Here is a 17,211-nt window from a genome sequence, read left to right as displayed (position 1 = left end):
AGACCTATCTGAAATAGCCACAAAACCGGACAAATATATAAGACAGTGATGTTTAGGTCATAACATCAGGCAGTGAGGGGTTATGATTGCTGAGAGATGGAAAACAAATGAGGGGAGCCCTGAATTAGCTTACCAACTTAACAGAGTTTCCAGATATGACACAAGGAGGAGAACCCTACCGAGAGGCTGCAGACTGAGTTGAGGTGACAGAGGGGAGACAAATGCAGCTAAACTGTACCAGAGAGTGGAAACCTACATGGAGAGCCCAACTCTGGAGATTTGTAGAAGGTACAGATTTAGTATTTGAGAGAAATACAGACCAGTTCATGGGAGGAAGAAAGTACCCCAGGCAGGGGCAGGGAACACTTGAAAGGATGAGAGGGGACAGTACTTGATGCTCTCACGAGCTGCCAGTGCACAACAAACAGCATTCAACATTATCATTATTGCAGGAAAGTTCTTTTGGGCAGAGCTGTCTCTTAAATGCCTCTTAACACTGCTTAGTAGGTCTTAATCCTAGGTTCTTCACTTTGCTCTTCTTGGAAACATTCTGGTTCACCAATTAAAGTTTTCTAGAAGCCATAGGATACCTTGTGTTACTTTTAAGTTAAAGTACTTTTTACTTAGGTTCTCTCTTCCTTGCCTGTCCTGTCTTGTCCGTTCTTTTTTCCTTTTAGGTATATACCCAAATTCTATCTTTAAAATGTCTCTAATGGATAAGCATTTTCTGTACTTGTAATAGGCAGGCAATATACTTAATGATTAGTGTTCTGATATTTTAATGACTTAAAAATATTCAGTACAAAAGGAAATTTGTACTGCTTTTAGTGCCACTTTTTTAACTTAGAAAAGTATTCTTACTGCCAAACAGAGCTGTATGGTACGTGCGCACTTGCGTGTGTGTGTGTGTGTGTGTGTGTTTTCATGGTTTTCCACCAGTACAGACTGAAAACACATTACTTTTTATTCTTACATTTGACTTTCATTAAGAATAGGAGTTGCTTGCCTGGATTCATACCCCAGCTCTGACATTTACTGGTTATTTTATTTTGGGCAGAATACTTAGCCTCTCTCATTCCCTTTCCCCACATCTATAAAATGGAAAAAATTACTACCTTGCTGGGGCATCTGGGCGGCTTAGTCAGTTAAGCATCTGACTTCAGCTCAGGTCATGATCTCAGAGTCCTGGGATTGAGGCCTGTGTCATCATCACCACACTCAGCAGGAAGTCTGCTTCTGCCATCTTTAAAAAAATTGCTACCTTGCTTACAGGGGAGTTGTAAAAACTGCTGGTAATATATGTCAGGTGCTTAGCAAATAATAGATCTTCAATAGGTAGTTGTGATTATACTGTTGTCTATGCTTATTAAGTAATCGAGCATATCAAGTAAATTATAGGCATCACCAAAAGGGGTTTGCTTGATAGCTTGTGTTCTGTGATGTGTCACTCTCCTAAGTTTTTGGAGGGAAAAAGTGAAATGGAGGAGAATTGAAATGTGAAAAAAAAAAAAAAATCCACCTGAAAAAAATGGGGTAAAGGCCTTTTTAGAACATATTGACAAAGTATGCTTGTATTGTAAGGAAGTATAGTCGTGATGTTTTTTCCTTTCATTTTTTTTCATGCCTTCTGATTTGCTGGCATTGTATTTACTCAAAAAGCCTTATATTGACAGAAACTTAGTTGAGAGGCAGTATATTGTAAAGTTAATAAGAGAAACTGAGCCACACTGCCTGGGTTTAGATCCTGACTCTGCTTCTTTGTAATTATATATATGCTAATGAACAGGTTATGTTCTTATTTTGGGAACAGTACTGGTAGCTGGTTCACTTAAGTGGCCTTACATATGTGAAGCACCTTAAGCCTGTCATGTAGTAAGCATTATGTAAGTTTTACTATTATTTTTATGGTCTTGACTTCTGGTAATGAATCAGCTGAGCTTTTCTTTTAATACACAGCAAATAAAGTTACCGGGGGATTTTGAAGGTTATGTGAGAAATTTCCAAGTAGGCTCATCCGTGATACTTTTCCTTTCTAGCTGTGTGCATGGTATCCACCCCTTGGGCTTCTCTCCTCCAGAGTTTAGCTTGACAGAGAAGTGCAATTGCTGCTTCTCCAGAAAACTTAAACATACTAAGTTTCTTTTTATGTCTTTATGTCTCAATGTGTCTCTAGTATTTATTTCTCCCTATTCCCTGGCTTGTGTTAGATGAGCACCTAATAGGGAGGTGAAGTGAATGTGGACTCAGAAGCCAGGCAGACTTGCTGGGGCTTAAAATCCAGCCTCTTCCACTTCACCAGCCTAAACAGGTTGTTTCACTGGTCTCAGCCTCAGCTTGTCTGTTAAATAGGAGTAATGCTGCCTACCTTATAGCATTGCTGTAAGCTTAACCTGTGTAAAAATACAGATCATTGGGATGGAACATGTTTTGTTTAGCTTAGCTAAATGTCATTTTAAGCCTGTGGTTCTGGCACAGTTTTTAACAATGCCCCCTTTCACTCAGAAGATCGCCTGGCTTGGATATAAATTATGTGATCATCCTGCCTCTCAGTTCCTTACATATAATTGTCATGCAAATGGTACTTTTACTTTTCTTTATTATTATTAATTGCTTGGCATTATTGTGCTTGATGGACCAGGTTCATCCAGGCAGTAAATATTTAATGAATGCCCACTATGTTTAAAGTGCTGTTCAGCTGGTGTGCCAAGTTGGAAGGGTGAGGATTTTAGGTAATTAAAAGGAGATTGGGGATTTAAGAAATAGTTGATGACAGTCTGCTTCTTTATGCTTTTCTAGGGTTACCTTACAAATTTGAAGTACAGCAGATGCTGGAAGAACCTCAGTGGGGATTAGTGTTTGAAAAGACAAGATGGATAATAGAAAAATATCGGCTCTCCCATAGGTATGTACTGTGGTTTGAGATGTTGCACATCTGCAGTGTTTCTCATTAAATTAGGTTTCAGAGAAAGCCCAAGTTAAATATAAAATTATGATATATGGCATCAGTGACAGTTTATTACAAAACTGATTAGTTTATGGTATTTGTTTCATCAGTGTGTCTTCATTTTTCTTCCAACAGCAGTGTCCCTATGGATAAAATCTTTCGCCGGGATTCTGACCTTACTTGTTTGCAGAAAGTAAGCTGCCTTCATTTTAATTGGTTCTATTGTTCGTAGATTCTAAAGCTATTCATCTTGATGTGTTTTCCCATGATGCCAAATGCTTTGTGGATACATTTTCTCTGTGTTTTTTTTATTGCTTTTTCCTTTCAGAAGTTAATTTCTAAGAGATAATTAGCAATGCGTTTTGTTGCACACACTTGCATATAGAAATAATACTATTTTAGAATAAATTTGTCTGTACTAGCCGATTAATTTCTTAGCAGATTAATGTACACAGTGGAGAACATTTTTCTCATTTCATTAAATTCAAAAGCACCACGTTTCCATTTAGGTTTAACAATTGATCATTTTCAGTAATAGTAATATAAATCTAATAATTACATTTAGGTGGTCATTTTATTTAACTTTCTGGTAAGAAGAGTCCTTAATTCTTTGTTTCACTTTTTGTTTCCATATGTATAGAGTTAAAGATCAGTATGGCAACACCTTTTTTTTTCTTGGTAGCAATTTAAGAAGAGAAAACTTAAACATACTAAGTTTCTTTTTAATATTTTTTACCCCCTTCTATTAAGGCCACTTTGTTCTGTTGGAAGATTAATATGCATATTTTTTAGGAAACAGACTCTAGTACCCTAATTTGGAAATTGTAGAGTCCTTTGTATGCACACAGATTTTTATTCTACAGGATTATTTTGCTTGGTAAATGTAACTACTAAAAAAAAAGGTCACAAATTTGTCCAAAGTAGAAGGCATCACACTTAAAATCTCAGGTTTGTCTCCTTTTATGAAATCATAAAGGAACTAGCCTAAGCATTTCTCCTACACTCCTACACTCTGGCTGTATGATTATTGATCATAAATTTATCACCAACCATGTTTAAAGAGACTATTTCTCATTTGCGCATTAGAAAATGTGAGATTTGGAAAGAGATACAACAATGATAGTAATGCAAACCCTCTTATGCTTTTTTTGTGTTTTAAATATAAAATTTTCTTTTCAACTAGCTTTTGGAGTGTCTGAGGAAAACTCTGAGCAAAGTGACTAATTGCTTCATTGCTGAAGAATTCTTAACTCAAATAGAAAATTTATTCCTTTCCAATTATAAAAGCAAGCAAGAGAATGGAGGGACTGAAGAGAACTGTGCTGTAGTCCAAAGGAATTGTTAATGTAATTATTTTAAAGGAAGACCTTCTGATTTTGACATCCTTCTTTGCAAGTAATAACCTTGAAAGTATTGTAACTCAGCTAATGGTGGCACAACTTTAATATTTTCTCTCTAGTCATCAAAATCCAAACTTTCCCACATAAATCCCGTGACACTTGTTTTCACACAGCGGTTATCAGAGTGCGGTGTGAAGCAGGGTGTGCCGCAGTCTGCAGTGCCACCATGGCCAGCAGGCGCTACAGGGGACTCTGAAGGGCTGTCTGCTTTACTGCTGTATTCAGGTTGATAAATGCAATGTGTCTCTAGTATTTATTTCTCCCCAAACTAGTCATTCCACTTTTGGTACCTCGTGTCTGTGTCTCATTAGGAGCACCTCCATTTTTGCCATGTCTTCTGGTGAGATTTTGTCTCTGGTTGCAAATGAAATGTGGATGGATGGTCACTGAGGTAATGAACTTGGATGAGAACTAGTGGCGCAGGAAATCTAACAATGCACTGCAGGAGGCCAGGGGAGGCCTACGGCCAAAGTCTAACAGAGAAGAGACCAACGGAGAGAATCAGATTGCCGGTTTTTCAGTTATAGATCTTTGTTTCCATTTTACTTTATAGCAATAATACTAGAGGCTGTGCCATTGTCTCAGCTAGCTGAAACATTTAATATGGATTTCAGATACATAAAATAATTAGCTTCAACTCTATGTCCACTTGGTATGTGTGATAAAACCTCATTTAATCCAAACACAGATAATCATAATTCTCAAACTAGATTTTCTACTACCTACTATCAGGAGAAAGAGGCAGATTTTAATAATGCTTAAATATTAAATCGGAGACTTAATTTTAAAAAGAAGAAAACCTTCTAGGACATACTACATATCTAGTCCGGTTTCATATATTTTCTAAATCTAGAACAGATGTCAGCAAAACTTTTTATGTAAAGGGACAGTTAGACAAAAACTTAGGCTTTGCAGGTCACATACTGTCTCTATCAGACATTCTTTTTTATTTTTTTTTTACAGTCCCTAAAAAATGTAAAGCCATTCTTATTACTTCATGAGCCTCACAAAGAATGGGTTGCTGGCCTTTATCTTCCAGTCCCCGCTCTAGAGAATTATAAACATTTGTAATTTATTTTCAGGTATGTGAACTTGAGACACTGAAAGGCCTTATTTACGTCATCTTCAAACAACAACAAAACTTAGAATTATGATTTACATTTAAATATATTTTCAAGTAAAATTAGCAGTCGTGCTGCCTCATTTGCACAGATAGATTTGAGTTTATTTCTGTGAGCCATAGAACGGTTTATACCCAACCTCCAAGCACTCTTACTAGTAAACAGTTTACACCTTATCTGGATATGGTTCTGTGTTTTTACCTTTTTTGGTTGTAATCATTAGCCATGGAAGAATATGGCAGTGTTTGAGAGAGCAGTGAACCAGTTCTAGATGGCCTGCCTATGTCTTGACTCAACCCTGTGACTTCATGGTGGTGGAGTGGGGGGCATAGGGAATATAAGCTGACTCCTATCTAAATTCTTGTGCACCTGAGGGCTAAGTTATCTTCCTGACAACCTTCCAGGTCTAAAATGCATTTCTCTATATGTAGGTAGGATAAACAATGAAACATAACTTATAACACAGTTACCTTTACGACTGGGGGAGGTAAGAGCTGCAGACCAAACATTGGGAAACCGGAGTCTTCATCCTAATTCTATTACCAACTTCCCTCTGTGGCAGAGATAATGTCATATAATCTGTATGGGCCCCAGGCTCTTCACCTATATAATCCATGGGTCTAAATTTTATGGCTTTGTTTCTCCTTCCAAATACAGAAAGTCTGCAATTCTGTGAAAGGTAGTAATTGATTCCTTGGTACTCTTCCTTTTGACACGTTTTTCTCATTGTATGTGTGGCACACATCCTAGAAGTTGGTATGAAATAGCTCTCTTGATTGACATTTCCCTGCAATTTTGATTAATTTCAGTGATGGAAAATAATGGAAATTGCTAAAAATTCTGTTTTCCAATCTGGGTCCCCTGCATGCCAGTAGTTAAGATATTTACTAACCTAAGCCATACCGTGAGGAACTCAAAGATGGTAATCCTCAGAGGTTACAGTTTGGAGAGCACAATTTTATAAGCAATACTGAGTATTTTTTTTTCTGATGCTAGAGTATGTTTATCTCAAAATATTTTTTTAAAAAACAGAAACATAAAAATATAAATCCTATTATCTGGAAAACCACAGGTAATATTTTAGTATAAATTCTTCCCCCTTTTTTCCCTTGGGCTATGTCATTTTAAAGATTTTATTTACTTATTTGAGAGAGAGAGCACACTCGAGAACATGAACGGGGGGTGGGGGTGCAGAGGGAGAAGCGGACTCCCTGCTGGGGAGTGCTGAGATCATAACCTGAACCCAAGGAAGTCGCTTAACCACCTGTACCACCCAGGTGCCTCTGGACCCGGCAATTTTAGAATGTTAAAATTTGTGGTATTTTCTTCCTCTCCTCCCTTGTTCATTCTCTCTGTTTCCTCTTTTCTCTTAACATATTCTTAAAACATTTTTGCCACTGCAGGTGCCCACATTCCTGTCACTGCCACCTTGGGCTCCTTAGGGTAGTCAGAGCCAGGACCTTGGAGAAGCACAGAAGTCTGGAACTGAGAGGCAGTGTAACATGGGAGGTTCAGGAGGCAGAGACCCAAAGAAAAACCTACCTTTGATAATGTTTACAGGAGTGGAGACAGGACCTGGAAACATCCAGATCTCTTAATCCTGATTTGATTCTTAAGATGGCACAATGATAATAAAATAATAAACTTAATTTTTTTTTTCTTTTCCTGCTTGGCTGGTGGAATTTTACATTAGTACTTTTCTGATATCAGACTTAGCTCTTTTAAAAATCTAATCCCAAAGTAACATTCAAAAAAGAAAAAACAGTGAATAAAATCATCAAGATCAGACTGTCCTTACCCCTTCAGTATTTTATTCTTGAACTATTTCCAAAGTCACATTAGGTAGGACTTAGACACTTTTGCCTTCTTGGATGTCTTCCTCCAGAAAAAATTAAAAATTAATTCATTACAACTACATTTGTATAAAATGAGTCTAATATTGTACATAAACATGTCCTCAACCTAAAAGATTGTTTTTTTCCTTCTGAATATAAAAGAAATGAAAACATTTTTATTGGCCTTAAAAGTATTGGTGACCGCCGGCCTGGTATCTAATGGTGGCCCTGCCTGTATTCTGAAGGGTAGCGCTGGAAAGCCGGCAGTCGTGACCTTGTCCCTGTATCACCTATCTCACAAACCCTAGGGCAGCTTTGCCACCCCAGCCATGAACGTTGAGCTCTAGACTTAGAGAATTTAGGAGTGTTGCTTAGAAGTAATCATCATCACGAGAAAGATAGGAGGCAGTGATGACTTTTAGCTTTCATGTAGATATGTTTGTTCTGACCTGCAATTTATAGTTTGGAACTCATGCCACATATACTACCACTCCTTTTCTTTCTTCATTTCCCTCAAGCCCCACTCCCTGTTTTCCCCCCAGTCCCTCTGCTTACCTCTCAGAATACAGGTACAGGATGGTTCATTGAGCATTGGGTGACAGCAAGGTCGGAAGGATAGAGTTGACCAGATCCATTCGTATTTCATGGAAGCTGATTAGCCTTCTCTCCAAAACTCACTTCCCCCACAGGAGCGGGGTGAGGTCAGTGATGTGGGCACCGAGCAGGGTCAGAACCTCTGTAGCTGTGTGGGCAGCGGGGCGGTGGCTGCCTCGACAAGCCAGCCTGAGCAGGCCTCCTGCTCTTCGGTTTGCCCTGTTTGTCTTGCTGGGGCCTGACAAGGTGCGCTGGAGGACTTGGGGGAAATGCTGTAGGCAGGATGCTCCAGATTGATTCTTTGCACAGGGACAAGGGGACCTGTGGACACCTGACCACCCGACATATAGCTCCCTAGCCTCGGGTCATCAACAGGCATTCAGTGGATGAGTTTCTTAGTAGGAATTAAGTAAGGGTACCCCACTTTTGATTTTTTTCGCCTACACAGTCCTCTACCAATAACAAGACACTGTAAGTCCAGATTCATACATCATGGCATTTGAGAAAACTTCACCCAAGCACAAAGGAAAAAGCACATTTTTAGCATCATCTCTATCAGGATTAATATAAAATTTAACAAACTTGATCAGTATTCCCAGCTTCCCAGCAGTTAAGAATTTTCTTACAGATTAATATCCTATTTTGCAATATTTCCAGAAAATCACTGTGGAGAATAATGTCATATACTTTTAACTTACTCAAATCCTGACCTTTTCTCAAATGGTTTTATGTGTGCTGTTCTTCAAAACTCTCTTTTCTCTGTTTCGACATTTGCCCTATAATTTGTGCTTTCCAGCATTTTCTGAATCTTGTAGGCTACCTTAAATTCTTTCTGGAACAAGGCAGAGAATAAATATGTTAACCCCCTAAATCAGGAGAAAATAAAAATTTCCCAGAGAAGCTGTGATTATACCAGCAGTATACCAAACTAAATTCAAGAAGGTAAAATTAACTCATGGTATCTGGTTGTTTGTATTTTCTTCTTTTGAATATACTTATGAATATATTCATAAGAACTTTAATTTCAGGGAAAAATGCCTTATGTGCTATCTTTGAGGTTTCCTAGAGTAGTCTCTTAGGATTTAAGAGGAATGTTAAATATGATTTCATAGATTGTACTCCTGTTTCATAGGTTTACCATAGAACATTTGTTTTGAGCTATGAATTATAAAATAGTATTTAGAATCCAGCATGATTAAGTAGACTGGTCATAGATCTTTAAATTTATGGATTTAATGTGTAAATTGTAAATTGTGTATTATGTATAAGTATCATATAAGTTTACTATGATTATTGATAAACCTGTTGGGATGTTGTTTTCCCCAAATGTTACTAGTGTTTATGGATTTCTTTTATTACTTTAATTTTTGAATGTTCTGTAATGGAATATAATGACTTAAACTATTTTGTACATTTAAATATGATACCACATTGTCTAAATCTGTATTAAAGAATATTATAAATATTAATGTTTATAGAGCTTTGAAACCTTTTCCTTGAAGTGGTTGAACTCTTCTCCCTGTACTAAACAATGACATAAAATATCTGATTTTAAGCTTTGAGATTTTAGCTTGTGGTAACAACTAAAAGAAAACATTCTGAAGATTCTATATAAATAAAATTTTGGGAAAAAAAGTGAATCATTTGGTCTCTTTCTAAAGTTTTAGCAGCATACACATTGAATTGCAAATATGCCTCATTAATTCAAACATTGGTTGAGTGTCTGTTATGTTGAGCATTGTAGGGGGCACAAAGATGAGTAAATCTTGATTTCGGCCCACAAGAAACCCATTACCTAGTAAGTAAGTGGGAGATCCATAAAACCCAACCCAGGTAAGACACTAAGATACAAATTGGAATTAATTATAAATGCCTGTAAAAGACTTCAAGGGTAATAGGTATTTGTTGTTGTTATTGTTTTTCTCTTAAAAGATTTTATTTTTTATTTATTTGAAAGCGAGAGAACGATCCTGGGACTCCAGGATCATGACCTGAGCCAAAGGCAGACACCTAGCCGGCTAAGCTATCCAGGCGCCCCGGTAATAGGTGTTAAGACAAATGAGAAATCATTCTCTAGAATGTGAGGGGTGAGACTAATTTCTTGGAAGAGATCTACCTTTAAACACCCTAACAGGATTTGGTTAAGTGATGTTTGGGGAGAGATGTTCGAGAGAGAAGTGACCTTAGCACCGGTGTGGGGATGAGGAGTGGGAAGTACTTAAGAATGGTGAGTCTTGGCCAGAGGGTAGAGTATATGTAGACGCTCATTAGGTAATTCACACTGAGTCAACTAAGGATGCAGAAGGTATAAAGAGGAAAATCTCAACTTAAAATCAGAATTAACTCACTCACTGTCCTTCAACTTTCTAGTCTTTTTTCTTAGCATATACAAAACTTCAAGGAGGACTTATCTTCCATTCCAACCTGTCTGTACTATCTAATTGATGAAGTTGTTCTTCCCTACTTATCTCTTAACACAGGCGAAAGACCCTGTGGTCAAAGCATCCCATGATGGGGACAGAAACTACGCCTCAAATAATAGGGGCTGCCCTGACACCAACAAGACCCCATATGATTGACCCCAAGATAATGATCGATGTGACCCTTACTGCCCACCTGCTCGTACCCATCCACTTTGCCCCATGTTTTCCTGATGGGCACCTCGAAGTATTTTCAGCACTTCAGAGACAGACTTGGAGCCGCTAGTCCAAAGCCTCCCGGTGTTGGCCTCACTGAAATAACTCCTTTCTGGTTTCACCACCGCTCCTCTCTCTGCTTTGGATTTTGTCAGCGGCGAGTGGCTGAAACTGGTCTGTCTGGGACCCCGAGAGCCGGGGCTCTTGCACCCCTGCACCCCAGTTGCAATTTTTTAAAAGATTTTATGTTTGAGAGAGAGAGTGAGCGGGAGAGAGCACAAGTTGGGGGGCGGGGGTGGAGAAGCAGACTCCCCGCTGAGCAGGGAGCAGCATGTGGGGCTTGATCCAAGGACTGCAATCAGGTCCTGAGCCAAAGGCAGACGCTGAACTGAGCCACCCGGGCGCCCCCCAGCGGCAATTCTTGGCAGGCAAGCCAGCCAGGAGCTGTATTTTCCGTTTGCCCAGCCCCCTGGGCACTCCCTGTTGGAGCAGCGGGTCTGGGCAGCACCAGGGGCTCTGCTGTTTCCCGAGCCAGTGCCTGTGGTAGGTCAGAATCAGTTGCTCATGGTGACTCCACCCGGATGTGAGGACAGGAAGTCCTGGGCAGCTGCTGAAACCTGTTTTGCTGCAGGACTTTCCTGCTTGCCCTGAGCTGTACCGACTGCCTTCACTGCCTTTGGTGAAGCAGAGAAACGAGTTGAAGAATCCGTGGGCCCTAGACATTCGGCTCCTGGTAAGTTCCCCAGGAGTGCACACTGGAACCCATGGTTCCTTGGTTCCCTGCTGTTGGTTTCTTTTGAACCATTTGGTTCGGGTTTCCGTAACCCATTTGTTCAGAATGGCGTTGCCTGAGTTGTGGCAGGCACTGATCTAATTTGTGAAGGTATCCTTGAGAAAAGGAGTGGACGTGAGGAAAGCCAGGGTACGCATTTGGGGAGATCTCTGTTGGAGTGTGTGTGTGTATGTGTGTGTACAAGATGGGGGATGCTGACTACTCCCTCCCAAAGTCCTCTGGGGAGAGTACTGGCTAACTGGTCTACGTTTGGTTAGAACCCTGTGACTAAGGAGATGGTTTCTTTACTGCAACACTGCCTGACCCGTGCATGTGAAGCTCAGAGGAAGCATGGCCACTGCGTAGCTCTCTGGTATTCCTTCCTCTCTTTCGGTTGCCTCCACATGGGTGGGTGGGGAGGGTTGGTTTGGCTCTCTTAGTTTGACTAGGAAGCCCTTGTGTTCAGTCAGTGAAGCTCTAACTTTCAGGGAAGAATGAATGCTAACAGAGGTACTCCGAGCTTCATTTAGTCATAATTGTGTGTCTTCCCTGCCCTTTCCGAACTTTTACCTAGGAAGATGGGGAATACTCCTTCTGTTCCCAAAGAAAGTGCATTAGGGCATATTTTGAATAATTGGTGCAAAGGGCTGAAAATCACCCAGAGAAACAGCCTGTTTAGCAGGAGGGAGAAACAGGAGACTTAGACTAAGGAGTGTCAGTCCAAACTTTGAACCCACCTCCAGCCTTGTCAGTGGCGCCCTTGCCCCTCCCCCCTCCGCGCCCCACCCCGTGTCTGCACCCCCACCCCCGCCTCACGTAGCTGGCTCCTACCATTGCTCCTGCTCCTCCTACCATCATTACTGGGGAGTGAAAGCGTCCATCTCGTTATGAGGTTCTAACTGGAGCACCTCCCAATCAGCATGAAAGGGCCCAGGGACTCAGAGTGCCCACCTCAGATTTCCCCACAGGACCCCCAGGTAAAATTGATGGTGGGGAATAGATTGACACACACTGAACACAGGTGTAATGTATCAGCATTAACGTTAACCTAAGTTTGCTGGTTTAATTAAAATAGGCATGTCTTTTGGAGTTACCAACATCGAATATAATACAGAGAATCAACTTCTCTTCTACCTGAACTAAATTCATGTTTTATCTGTTGCAATTTGACTTAAAATAATGGTTACTTCTGTCTGTTTCTTAAAGCTTTCATGGGTTATTGTTAAGAGCAAGTAGGTTGACTAAAAGGTTTATAGCTTTCAACATCTTTGGTAACCTCAGACTTTGAAGTTTTGCTAGGTTAAGTTATAACTCAGTGGATGGCTAAATTTTTTCCGAATAAGATAAAATACTGAAACATTCATTACTAAACACAACTTCATCTGCTTTTGGCTTCTTATTACAGAAAAACCAAAGACACTGCATTCGGCTTTATGCTTAATTGAAAGTGTATTATGGAGAAGCATGTTTCTGGAAATTAGGAAACATATTCATAAACTTCTGATCTAAAGAATTCTGGTGTAATAGTGCATAGTCAGTCACGACATCGTTTTCACTGGAAACTAAGACTTCTAAGTAAAAGTTCTGATAAACACAATTAAGACTGCCAGGAAATGATAAAGAAAGCAACTTTATATACAAGGAAAGTAAGCTATGATTTTGATAAGAATGGCATGAGGAATGAGAATACATTTTTATGGAAAAGAAAGTAATTTTGTCCTAAAATGAGACTGGTTATTTAGAGAGAGAACGCTTAGGACAAAATCTGAATGAAAAAGAAAGTTGGAGAGGTTTGTGAAGGGGAATCTTTGGAAAAGAATTTAATGTGTGGCCAGGACTGAGATTGAAATAAATGAATTTTTTAAAATATACTAGTATGAGAGTGGGATTTGGGTTTTTTTCTCTGTTAAAACGACAAAGTTCTCTTGGATTGTTGGTCTGCTCTTGATAAGAAATTTTTTTTTAAGATTTTATTTATTTACTTGACAGACAGACAGAGATCACAAGTAGGCAGAGAAGCAGGCAGAGAGAGAGGGGGAAGCAGGCTCCCTGCTGAGCAGAGAGCCCGATGCTGGGCTCGATTCCAGGACCCTGGGATCATGACCTGAGCCGAAGGCAGAGGCTTTAACCCATTGAGCCACCCAGGCGCCCTTGATAAGAAATTGTAAGCCAAGTTTTCTTTATCTGCCTAGAAAACCAAAATTTCTATGTTGTCTTATCAGGTTGTTGATTCCTTAAAAAAGTTAAAACTTCTCCATATTGAAAGAGCTAAGTTTTACTAAGGCTGTGTAACCTTCTATACTTGCCTGTAGAATCTCTCTCTTACTGCCAACTTGGTTAAATAATTATATATTGAGTGTTATTATCTGAATCCTATTTAAACATGTTCTTTATAACCTTCTGAGGTTTTTAACAAACTCCCCAAGATTCAGATTCTAACTGGAGTCTTTTTGACTAACGAAGCTTGTTTATGTGGTCTGTTAAATTACATGGAATCCTGTTACATGGTGATAAGCCTGGGTTTATTGGATGGGTAAATGCTATCACTGTTCTAGAAATTATATGAAATCCCTGAAATTTTTTTTTTTTAAGATTTATTTATTTATTTATTTATTTGACACAGAGAGAGAGAGAGATCACAAGTAGGCAGAGAGGCAGGCAGAGAGAGGAGGGAGCTGAGCAGAGAGCCCGATGCAGGGCTCAATCCCAGGACCCTGAGATCATGACCTGAGCTGAAGGCTGAGGTTTAATCCACTGAGCCACCCAGGTGCCCTGAAATCCCTGAAATTTTAATAGGTCCTGATCTAAGGTCACTTGACATTCTAATTATTGAAATGCATGTCATGAAAGTAAGCAGACTTCTTGTCAACTGCATTATGATGAACTCTCATCAGATCTTTAACCATGACCTTTGTTGGACAAGATGCTCTTACAAACTATGTTTCATCTCCAAGGAGATGCATGAAAAGGAGTTTGACAAATACAGTTTTCTGATACCTTTAAGATGGTAAAACTAGGGGCGCCTGGGTGGCTCAGTGGGTTAAGCCGCTGCCTTCGGCTCAGGTCATGATCTCAGGGTCCTGGGATCGAGTCCCGCATCGGGCTCTCTGCTCAACAGGGAGCCTGCTTCCCTCTCTCTCTCTCTGCTTGCCTCTCTGTCTACTTGTGATCTCTGTCAAATAAATAAATAAAATCTTAATAAAAAAAAAAAAAGATGGTAAAACTAATGGGTGCCTGGGTGGTTCAGTTGGTTGAGCGAATGCCTTCAGCTCTGGTCATGATCCTAGAATCCCAGGATGGAGTCCCCCATGGGGCTCCCTGCTCAGGCAGGGGGTCTCCTTCTCCCTCTGACCTTTCCCCTCTCATGCTCTCTCTCTCATCCTCTCTCTCAAATAAATAACTAAAATTTTTCTTTAAAATATGGCAAAACTAAGCTGAGTAGAATTTTCAGAACTAAAGGAAAAACTGCATTCAACCAGAATAAGAATTAGTAACATGAGACTGAATGAATTGAGGAAGGTGATTATATTCTTTGTGACTCTTGTTTGAAACACTGCTGATTTTCTAATGTTTGAGCTCCCAGATTTCAGATTGAAGGAAACTTTTTCTCTTAAGATGTCCATGATTTACAGAAATATGATAAAATATTCCTTTATAAACAAATTGAAATATTTAACTTTTCTCCATACCTGAACCCTCCAGAATTCAGAAACTCTTAGTGAATATTCTTTCTTTCATGACAGTTATAATTATTTGCTTAAGGTTAATAAGAACCCGTTCTCCTTGTAACAGGACACCCTTGGAAACACTGGTTATATTACCAAGGCTTTGACTGGAAAGTCATATTTGAGAGACACATGCATAGACAGGCATGACCAGACAACTATAAGGAACTCAGGTTGACTTTATGCAACCAATGGAGCCATCCTGAAATGTTGGCCTGACACCTGCTTACACAGTTCCCAGCGGCCTTACCAGTGACTGAAGAATGTCACTTCCTGACAGGTGTAGGAACATCAGGATACTCTGGGGGACCTCAAGAAGAGGAATTCACCCAAATCTACAGATGTTTGCAGGCAGATCTGATGGCAAACATTTGACATGGCTTCTGGCCTTGAGTGGCTATTAAAAGTTCAATCAGAAATTCCTCATAAAAAGTTCCAGCAAAGCAAATTTATAAAGAACATATATCATCAGTCACTATTCTTGCTGTGATACGTAAATAATTAGGCCAAGTTTGTTAAAACTGGACAAGTTTTACAAATGAATTCGTCATAATTTGGCTATCTTTGATGGAAATAAGAGTGATTATAGAGAGAAAAATCATGTTTCAATAACACACACTTTGTGGAAGTTAGATGCTGGTTCTAATTGTCTTCGAATGTTTGTTGTTTGCCTAAGCTAGACAACTTGAGGTAAACTTCAGAGAAATTGTCACAATAGTCCAGGTGCAGATAATCTCTGTTACTCTGTGGGGATAATAAAAGGACCCTACAGGGATATGATTATTTCAACAGCTGGACAATGAGATCGACTTCCCCCAACAACTGACTGTGTAACTCAGCTATCACCTTGACCGCTTCTATGTATCTAGGATAGCAAAATCACTCCTTAAGAGCCAGAGCATACCTCCATCTTATGGGGTTCACTATGGGCTCATGAAAATAGTGGATGGAAGATTGGATTGGGCGGTGTGCTTGAGGATGCACATAGCCCCTGAGATGAGTCCTCTCCCACCTGCCAGTGGTTCCTCATAACTGGGACATTGTTAAAAGCTAGATAGGAGGCAAAGAAGACTTCTTGATGGTCTTATCCCTTAATCATATTTGTCCAAGGAGCCTGCCTCTCCAGGTGTAGAATTACAAATAGAGGCTTTCGCCAAGCACCCAGCAGCTTTTGAACCAAACACAGCACACAGTCACCCTCCTAAACGATGAAACCACACAAATTCGAAACTAGTCTTTCACCACCAAATAGCCCACAATACCTTGACTGCAGCCCGAAGACGAAGCTGTGCTCTCCTTAAAACAGAATGCTGCGTATGTATTCCAAATCACTTGAAAAATGGAACTAAAGCCATGAAATATTTGAACACGTCGCTGCTATAGAGGCTCTAGCTCTCGATCCTTTGAGCAGTTGGCTAAATTCGATTCTTTCTCCAGGGAAATATGCTCTGCTAAGCATGGCTCTATTTCTTGTTCTTTTTCCTTTTGGTGGTTTGTTAACTTTTCGTATCTGTTAAATGGGAGCCTGTGCTATTCACACAAGCTTGAGTTGCCGACAGTGTCTATTTCAGGAGAGACTCAAGACATGAAGTTCTCCTATGCATTCTTCCATTCCAAAATCCCTACATCATCCCGGGCATTGCTACATCTGCTACTTCTGTAGCAGAAAGTAGCCACAGAAGGCACGGTTGTCACCCCTCTCCTTCTGTAGAAAAGGAATGGTGTTTTCACAGTGGGGATTGTAAAGATGACGTCAACTACCTCCATTCTGACCTTGCTCTGTACTTTCTAATGAATGAAGTTCTTTCCTGCTCATTTCTTTTTTTTTTAAGATTTTATTTATTTATTTGACAGAGATCACAAGTAGGTAGACAGGGAGAGAGAGAAGGGGAAGCGGGCTGAGCAGAGAGCCTGATGCGGGGCTCAATCCCAGGACCCTGGGACCATGACCTGAGCCGAAGGCAGAGGCTTTAACCCACTGAGCCACCCAGGTGCCCCATTCCTGCTCATTTCTTAACTCAGGCAAAAGACCTTGTGGGCAAAGCATCCCATGATGGGGACTGAAACGACCCCTCAAATAATAGGGACTGCCCTGATGCCAGCAGGACCCCACGTGATTGACCCCGAGGCAGTGATCAACCTGACCTTTACACCCCAGCTGCATATACCCGCTGCCTTCATCCC

The 17,211-nt window shown here is 40.1% G+C and overlaps 1 protein-coding gene across 1 annotated transcript in view; it reads left to right on the top strand.

Moving 5' to 3' along the window:
* Window positions 1-6,588, top strand: part of LOC111143042 (Myb like, SWIRM and MPN domains 1) — a 39,228-nt gene extending 32,640 nt beyond the window's left edge. The window contains exons 18-20 of the mRNA XM_022496474.1: window positions 2,797-2,902; window positions 3,080-3,137; window positions 4,128-6,588. Coding sequence (XP_022352182.1) covers window positions 2,797-2,902; window positions 3,080-3,137; window positions 4,128-4,289 — 326 coding nt within the window. The 3' untranslated portion in view covers window positions 4,290-6,588. The remainder of the gene's footprint in view (window positions 1-2,796; window positions 2,903-3,079; window positions 3,138-4,127) is intronic.
* The last annotated feature ends 10,623 nt before the right edge of the window (window positions 6,589-17,211 follow it).

The sequence above is a fragment of the Enhydra lutris genome, unplaced genomic scaffold (genome assembly GCF_002288905.1).
Source record: "Enhydra lutris kenyoni isolate GAN:26980312 unplaced genomic scaffold, ASM228890v2 scaffoldscaffold9, whole genome shotgun sequence".
Lineage (NCBI taxonomy): Eukaryota > Metazoa > Chordata > Mammalia > Carnivora > Mustelidae > Enhydra > Enhydra lutris.
This window is presented reverse-complemented; position numbering and strand designations above follow the sequence as displayed.